The 9432-nt window shown below is 33.9% G+C and overlaps 1 protein-coding gene across 1 annotated transcript; it reads left to right on the top strand.

Annotated features, from left to right (window-relative positions):
* On the top strand, nt 6567-8322 carry LOC109709477. Its single transcript, XM_020231733.1, has 3 exons — nt 6567-6854; nt 6974-7084; nt 7502-8322. The coding sequence occupies exons 1-3, from the start codon at nt 6812-6814 to the stop codon at nt 8149-8151; spliced, it is 804 nt and encodes a 267-aa protein (XP_020087322.1). The 5' UTR covers nt 6567-6811; the 3' UTR covers nt 8152-8322.

The raw sequence follows: 9432 nt of genomic DNA on the forward strand, positions 1-9432 counted from the left end.
ATGTATAATAATCTCCTCATCTATAAATATTATGGATGATTAGATTGTTACCATTTATAGTTGGTTTTGATGATTACTTTTGTTACATAATAACAAATTTTGATCTTAACTATACATACTATTTAATTAAAAATATATGATAATCTTATTTGGAAAAAAAATTTTCACTCAAAAGTGATTTCGTTAAATTTAAGCTTAGCTTGGTATCGAGGCCTATCTGCGTTCTCCGGCGGGACCACAGAAAATATATCGTAACCGATTCATCGCGATATGCGAAATACAATATTACGTACGGAAACTAAGAAGGTATTTTTTTCAACGTACTTTCTCACCCGCAATCTCCCTACAATTCCAATCATAGTAAATTTTTCTGAAACGGAGTTTTACGCAGTTACGAACGGATGCTTGCGCAACTGCGGCCAAATAATGCAAGTTTGAGTAAATTTTTTTAAAAAAAAACTAAGCTGACTAAAAAACTCACATTATTATAAAAATTGAAAGTTAAGTGGATCTCAATTTTAAAAAAGTGAAAGAGATATTTCATAATGCCAATTTTTTTTCATTATGACCCATTACCTTTTAATTTTTTTAATTAAGTGATTTATGTCAATTATATAAAAGATTTTATTAAATTTATGAGTGACTAAATTAAATTTGAAATATTAATAACTATTTAGCAAAAAGAAATTAGAAAAACTAACAGTTAATAGTTGATGGTGTCACTAAATTAATAAAATATTTAACTTAACTAATTAGAATTACTTAATTTAAAATAATAAAAAGTTAAGTGATATTAACTAACAAACTCAAGTTAATGAGCCTATTTAAAACTAACCTGTAGTTGAGGGTTCTCTGTGCATTTATGACAGGAGATATTTTTGATGGAAAGTAACTGTTAAGGATAATTATGATAATTTCTTCAATCTAAAAGGATATAGAGGGTATTTTATTTTACAGGGATAATGATGAAAATTTAAGTTGGAGGAAGGGCATCCATGAAATTATTCTTTTTTTTTTAAGAATTCAAACTCAAAAAGGATTTTATGAATCCTTGGATAAAAGTGGTGTATCATTTTTATCCGTAATTATATAGAATAAAATTGTACATATAATATTTTTCGAAGAAATATGTATAGTTTAAATGTTGTTACTTTGTCCGTTTACTCTTCACTCCACTAGTATTTGGGATCGTATTTAAAAAAGCACCAACTTTTATATAACTACATATTTTTTCAATGACGGTACTTTTATAAAATTAGATAAAAAAATATTAAAAGAACTTTAAAATTTTAAAAACTTTTAAAATATGAAAACAATTTTTTTTAACCACGCTTTGACATTTTTGGATTGAAGTTGCTCAAGAGTTAGCAGCGAATTTTCTTTGTGAGTCATACATATTTAAAAGTTACTATGTTAATACATATTTAAAGTTTTTTATAGAATCAGAAATACTGAATTTAACTTTTGTCATTGCATAATTTTTTATTTTTTTTATGAATATTTTACTAAAACTTTGCTACAAAAATGATCTTCCGACTCTCTTAAAAATAAACTTAATAAACAAATTACTTTTTTGTGTACAAAAAAGTTATATGTAAATATTCAAGCACTTAAAATATAAAAAAACATATGGACCAAATGGCAATATCAGGTACTTTGTGTACTTTACCGTCATTTCAACCACACTAGTAGTTGAGATCCTCCCCGTATCAGGAAAAATTCTAAAATGCAACGGGTATGTTAGTGACGTGGCGTAACAAACCAATCAAATTAATCCTTTTAAGAATATATGTCCCATCATGATTGTAAAAAGTATTTTTATTGTACTTTTGTTTGAAAAGAAGGAATGTGATTGGCTTGTTATTGATGACGTGGTGCAAGCGTGACAGTGTAGAATTCCTCCCGCATCAGACGCCGTTGATGTCATCTCCTGCCTAATCTCCAACATAGGGTAAATATGAACCGTCGGATTGGAGGTATTGGATAAGATGAGCGGCATCTAAACTTTCTCCAATGATGTCTCGTTGGGCAATCTCGATTCACTGTTATATGTCAGTTTTAATATCATCTTTTTACTGGGTATTTTTTTAATACTATAAATTTTTTAAAAACTTAACTCTAGAGAAAAAAATTATAAATTTTGAATAAAGATGAAACTAATATATAGCAGCGAATTGGGAACTTCTCAATAAGACTTCATTAAGGAGTTCTCCACTAAATTTTTTTCCTGCAAACAAGTCGTATTTGGAGACAGGAGGAGTTTCCTAACTTTCGTCTAATTTTTTAAATAGATCTAGAGGGATTTAAAGCGGGTTGATTCATATTCTTTTTTTTTGCTCTCGCTTGCTATTCTATTCGAGACTGGGTGAGACAGAAGCGGATTTTTTTTTTCTTTTGAGAAATAGGTAGTGAGCTACCTGCTTCATTTGCTAGGCAAAATGAACTAAGTATATATGGTGGAAACAACTGAGGCATCCGAAAAAAATAAATATAAACTAAAATAAGAAAAAAGGAGAGAGAAGGGAAGTAACAGAAAACAAAAGCGGAAATTAAGGTAAAGTAAATAGAAGAAAAAAGAGTAAACAATTAGTGGAGCTCGTTCTAAGTGGTCATGGGACGCTTGACACAATCCAGCGATTGAGAAGGAATGGGCTAGCATCCTGCTCTGTGGTGGAAGGTCGGGTTGGGTCGAGTCATATTCAGAATGGCATACGGCTCGGTTGGGCCAAGTCATGTTCGAAGTGGCGTGAGGCCGTTTGGGCCAAGTCACAATCGGAACCTGTGGACGTTGTTTCTATACGCTTTGAGTGAATTAGTTGTGTATTTCTAACCGTTTGGGCTTCTGAGATTAATGGTTAGTGCCAACGATTCGACAAGTGGTATTAGAGCCAAATATCATGGGTTCGATCCTCACATGCTGTGAATGTGTGCAGGGTGCTAGAGGGAGGATTGGTTTTGCTTAATGGACTTAGCATCCTGCCAAGTGTGGCATATTTTTTTGCAAATCGATGCTAATTCGGAGCATATAATTTTTCTTTTATTTTGGGCCCTACTTAACACTACATTCTGAGTGGACCTGAGCGGAATGTCTTGTACTAAGTATTTTTATTTGCAAAGCTCGTGCGACGCCTACCTTTCTGCTTAATGATGGGCAAGTCTAGCTTCTTATTGCTAGCTTTGACCCCTACGTCCTACGACTAAGTATGCAAAAATAAGAGAAAAGAGAGGTAGAGGTTTTCAAAAAATTAAGTACCCCACTACTTAGAAAAATAGGATTACAATATACAACTCCTCTTGTGTCTCTATCTTTCTACCTTGGCCTTAGCTAACTCTCATATTTATAACCTCCTAAATACAATGAATCTAGTCTACACTAACTTACCACTAAGCACATATTAACTCACTCATTATCACATAGAAATGAGCCCTTGTGAATGCCTAATGAATGTAATGTGATCCCAATAGTTGCCTATATTTCTTGGATTTCTATAGGTAATGATGAAGATACTAATTGCAGCAGTCGTATAACCCGTCATCTCTCATAAAAGACTGCTGGCTTGATGACCTTTTGGCTGCCCACTAGTGAAGTTGGCTAAAGACTTAGATTGAAAAATCACTAGGTCTTGACAGGGAGCTCTACTAACTAGGATCCATTTGCATTCCTAGCTGCGAGAACTTTTCATTAGATGGTCTTTAGTTTCTCATAAAAATATGAAATATTATGTTTTAAGGGAAAAAAATCATAAAAATATTATTTCCTTTTTAAAAAATTTTGATGTTTTAAGGCAACTTTTTATATAAATCAAACGGACGAAAAATATATTTTTAGCTAAAAAAAAGTTGGTTACTGTGACTTTTTAAAAGAAAAATGCTTTAGTTTCACAAAATATATCATATAAGTAAAGGCGGAATGCTTCTAGAAATAAATGGTTGTGTCTACTTTTTTATTATTTGAGTCTATGAGACGCATCCATACATTTAAACTTGGGAAAACTTCAAAACCCCCCCTGTGGTTTCGTAGTTTTTCACTTTGCCCCCCTGTGGTTTAAAATGTATCAATTTGCTCCCCTATGGTTTCTTTTTTCTCTTTTTCTTATCAATTTTATTATTTTTTTTCTTAAATCAGTGATAAAGTTAAAATTAAAGGGTACTAAAGTGAATATTTGATAAATCTAGATGGGTATCTGAAGTTTTTTTTTGTATATAATTTAATGAAATATTAACGAAAAAGCTATCGAAAAGATAAAAACGAAACCACAGAGGGGCAATTTGATACATTTGAAACCAAAGGGGGGCAAAGTGAGAAACTACGAAACCACAGGGGGGGTTTTTGAAGTTTTTCCTTTAAACTTGATAGAGGTTTTTAATTTTGTAAATTTTGAATTTCATAATTATTTGACATTTGTCGCGTATTTAAATAGCCTCGAAATTAATCATTTTAATGGTTCTTATACATATGAATATGAATATGAATTTAATTAAGACCACTAAATCACCATGGTCCCATTACTTTTATAAATGAAAGCATTTACTTCCACTTTATTCCTAAGATAACATATCCAAATCGGAGATTGGTATAGTTGAATATGATCTAAGTTGTTTGAACTCTTTAAAACTCAACTTTTGTAATTTTTCAATATTATTTGTTTATTTGATTAAGTAATCTCAAGTATGCATTATATAAGTTTTTAAAAATAGTTAATTTTGAGAACAGTGAATGCTAAATAAAAAAAACCTAAAAATCATAAAATTTAGAAATTGTAAAGTTTAAACAGCCTATGCTAATTTTAACGGCACTAATTGTCAATTCACAAATCCTACCATTACAAGTCCCACCGTTCGAATTTATAAATATTCTAGTTATACTCCCTCAAAAGTACCACAAAAATATGCAAAAAAAACCCCCTTGAACTTTACTTCAATGCCAAGTGACCTCTTAACTTTTAATTGTGGCAACTATATCTCCAAAACACTATAAATAAATTCAATTGGCCATTAATAAAACAATCATAATGATAACGTAAGTGACAGATGATGATCAAAATAGCAACCTAAAAGGGAGGGTGAATTAGGTTTCTAAAATAAAATGCTAAATAATCAAGCAATTAAAAAAATCCGAAACAAATAATAAAGGAGGAGTTTAGAGAAATGCAAACTCAAAGAGAAACACAATTGATTTGTTTCGAGATTCGGCACTTTGCCTACGTCCCCGCCAACTCCTCAACACAACAGAACGTTGGATCTCCACTAGATGATGCTTTTGCGGGCAAGCACCAAGCCTTCACACCAACACCTTCTTCTTTTCAAGCTCCAAGACTTTGTTTTTCTCTCTTTTTACAAGATTAAATCTCACTACAAATTGCACTCAAGTTTAAAGAGAGAATTGAGAATTAAGAGTATTAGAAACACTGAAATTTTTAAGCTCAAATGTTTCTAAGAGAGATTGAGAAAGGCCTTAAAGCCATCTATTTATAGCCTCGGCCAGCTCCAGACCGTTGCACTTTTAGGCGCCTTAAACCTGATTTCGGGCGCCCAGAAGTTGTGCACGCGCACTGCGCTTCCAGCTGCCTGTCAGACATCGTGCGCCGCTTTTCTGAATTCGTACATTCGGGCCTTCAGAATTTGTGGGCGCCCAGAACATGCGCGCTGGCTTTTTTGACAGACAGACCACGTGCGCCGCTTTCTCTGAGCGAAATCATTTTGGGCTTCCAAAAGATGTGGGCGCCTAGATTTCCAGCACGCGTGCCGCCTGCGCCGTGCCGTGTCAGAACTTTTCGGGCTGGTCCGTCGTACTGTCCGGAACACGCAACCTATCAAGTCAGACAATCCGGTCGCCCTAAATAGACATTCGGGCCCTCAGATCAGGTAAAGAAATTTATGGACCACCTGAACAGCAAACAGCAGGATTCAAAAACACATAAGATTCGGATCCACTTTAGGACGCCCAGAACAAAGTCCAAAAACAGTAACTTGACAGCACACAGATTTGTGAGCAGTTTTTGAATTTTAAAATCCTATGCACCTTATCACAAGATAGAGATCGATCAAATAAGCTATAAAGTGATGAGAGGAATAGATTATACTTAGCTCAAAATTTCTCACTCTTATCATAGGGCATAATATTAATAAAATTAAGAATAGAGAGAGTGAGTTTGTATATTTGACAAAGGAAGCAAGCATAGCTTCAAGTGGTGAAGCTCGGTGCTATAAGATTGCCCATCTTGAGTCCTTTTGAATATAGATAGATCTAAAACATGAAAACTCAAGATAAAAGATTAGTTCAATGATCGTAATTATTTGTTATCACCAAAATCTAATGAAAGATCAACAACAGATAATATTATTATCTATAACCCCTATGAAAGCCCGTTCTCTTTGTCCACATGACAACATTAGCTTAATTTAACTTTTGTGGGCTCTACCTGTCATCTTAAGATAGTTTATTAATTAATTAATCGGTGGATAATTTAACTTCTCTGGGCCCTACCTGTCATCTTAAGACCCACCCATCCAAATTTCTTTTCATACTCTGCTTCCCCATTTAATTTTTCTTGCTTCTAATTAACTTCGTCTTTCAATTCCGGCTCCTGTGCTCTCCCCTCTAGATGCCGCTCCGATTCCTGTTCCCTCTTTGGACGGAATGTTGGGCGAGTTCATGGTCAGGCCTTCTTCCCGTCGCGCCCGTTCCCGTTAGCGACGCTTCGTTTCGTTCGCCCTTAGATGCCGCTCTGACTCCCGTTTCCTCTCTAGGCGGAATGTTGGGCCGAGTTCATGGTCGGCCCTTCTTCTGGTCGCGCCGTCCCCGTTAGTGATGCTTCGTTTCGGCTTATTCATCCCCTCCGGTCACGAAAATGGTTCGTATTTATTATCTGTGGTCCCTTCTTGCTGCCTATATAATATGCCTCTGAAAAAAAAAAAAAATAGCAAAAAAACTCTATTTCTCTCCTGAATTTTTCCATCTCTGATTTGGTAGCAATCCCTCCGCGGGCTTCGAGCGATCCCTCCGCGGGCTTCGATTTCACCTCCAGGAAGTGGATCGAGCAGAAGCTTCTTGATTACAGTCAGGAGGCCGAGCGGTTCGGAGGTGAGAAAAAGGAAAAAGCATCTAAATACTTGATTACTTTTTTCTTAAAAAAAAAAAGGGAGCATGAAGCTGTAAAGAGAAAGAAAAAGAAAACAATTTACTATCAATGATCTTTTGATATCGTTGTGTGTGTGTGTATATATATAATGTTAACATAGGAACATAGAATAGGGTACTTCAATTTCACCAAATTGGTAGGCAATAGAACCAAGAATTTTCTAATTCAGACAGCTAAAAGATGTGCTACAATACTAATCAATGCATAAACTCTTTGTTTTAAAACAGTAATTTCTTTTCGGCAATCATTCTTGCTTACCATTATGTCGTCCAAAAGAATGACAATAAGTAATTATATTGCAATTGGATGTTAATTAATACATGTCATCAACCTTCATTTGATTAGCTATTTTAGTGCAGTGATGGCGTCGCATCTTATTGTTGAGATAAACTTTCAGCGATTGTTGCGTAATATTTGTGAGAAGTTTTCCCTCCCTCCTCCGAGGTATGGAATCACCGTAGGCTCGAGCGATCAATTTTGCGCTTTTGTTGATGTTGAAGTTCCAAGGTGTAGCCGCTTTATGGAGGTTATTACGTATTGGGATTCTCCGTCTTCCGATTCGAGTTTGTCTGAAAATAAAGCCGCTCGGACTGCTATCGAGACGCTACGAAATGAACTTCAATTTGACATTAGGGATGCTAATTATACTGGAAAAAATTATTTTAAAAATTTATATGATAGTGCTTCCCAAAAATATGAAGATTTTCGAAATGAATATGAAATGCTGAAGAAGGAACATGTTGTACTCAAAAGGTTTCACAAATCTTTACTGGATGAAAGAGACCGGATTCTCGGTGATTGGAATGAAATTAGGGCGAGTATTGGCAAGTGTCACAATCTACTTGCTCAATCCGACATTGATCTAATGGATACAGATCAATACATATTTGCCGCTGAAAAATTACCAACCGCTGAAGATCATTTACCTGCAAATGAAGCCTGTGCAGCAGAGTCCGCGTCAGGAACCGAAAAAGATCCTGAACCCCCTTCTAATTATTATAGGAACTAAGATTAGGACGGTCATGAACCGTCTTCTGATTACTATAGGAAATAAGATTAGAGCTTCCTTCGCTCTTTTGTTCTGACTTTTTGAATGCCATTTTGTAGTTTGTCAGTTTTATGGTATGTACGGGCAATGCCAGATATTTTATAATATATTACTAAGTACTATGGATTATTATGACTGTTGTGATGATTGCTTAAGAGCATTATTTCTGTTTGCTTCAAGTGTCGTGCCGATGTATTCATTTACTTCTTTATTTATAACTTTTCTTTTCTCTTTTTTTCCCCCTTTTAGCCTCTACGTAGGCGCTGCTTCTTTTGCTGTCGCTTTTGCCGCTTATTTTGCTTCAAAACCAAGTACGTATTCTGCATATTTTTCTTACGTTATGTCCGTTTAGTAGTTATATACTTTCAGAAAATTTGTATTGCTTGGGTTGTATGCTATGTGCCTTTTAATTAGAGTTTTCATAGGAAACATATGAAGTATGTATTTTAAAGATGAAGATGACTCCACAGGTTTTCGAAATAAACGCTAATTTTCTATTATTTTCTTGTAACTCTTTAAAATGCAAAAACATAGTAGCATTTTTATTTTTTTTTACGAATGAAAATGAAGCATCTAGATGTATTGAAGATTTTTAATTATTTATTTTTCTCAAGCATTATGTCAGGAAAGATAGGTTTTATCATGTTTTAAAGCTTTACAAGATAACATACAAAAAACCCCCTAACTTTGATACTTTTTTAAAATTTATCAAATAGTTCAATAGATTTTTTTACTGGTTGGCCGCTGGTGTTATAAATTTTTAAAGTTGTATGTTAAATATAAAAATATACCAATACTGTTTTTTAATTGCTTAAATTTTTAGTACAATGATTGTTTCATATGTTATCAAAATAAGGGAATTTAAGTTCGAGTCACGTCAAGTCTTAAATTCCACACTGTAAAAAAATAAATATTTGTTTCTTCTATTTTAACTCATAAGAAAAAAACGAATTTCTTCTATTTTAATTCATAAAAAAAAAGTACTTCATGAGCATCTCTGTTAAAGATTTAAGTGCCATGGCATAGATTCGTGTCGGAAACTTATCGGCACAGTATAACACGGTGCGTCCTAGGCCGTGCCGATACGTGTCGGTTATAAAAAATATATGTGTGCCGACACGTAATGACATGAAATATTTATTTTCTTTAGCAACCAAATATGCTAATTATTTATTATATATATTTATTAGATTTTTTGAATTCTTTAAAAAAAATTACTTATTAATTTTAAAAATAGAGGAT

The sequence above is a fragment of the Ananas comosus genome, linkage group 4, assembly GCF_001540865.1.
Source record: "Ananas comosus cultivar F153 linkage group 4, ASM154086v1, whole genome shotgun sequence".
Lineage (NCBI taxonomy): Eukaryota > Viridiplantae > Streptophyta > Magnoliopsida > Poales > Bromeliaceae > Ananas > Ananas comosus.

Bases quoted from the DNA above. Each gene is read 5' to 3' on its own strand.
- LOC109709477 (XM_020231733.1), top strand. From the start codon at position 6,812: ATGCTTCGTTTCGGCTTATTCATCCCCTCCGGTCACGAAAATG. The intron at 6,855-6,973 runs GTTCGTATTTAT...CTGATTTGGTAG, and splicing joins CCCCTCCGGTCACGAAAATG to CAATCCCTCCGCGGGCTTCG. The intron at 7,085-7,501 runs GTGAGAAAAAGG...ATTTTAGTGCAG, and splicing joins GGAGGCCGAGCGGTTCGGAG to TGATGGCGTCGCATCTTATT.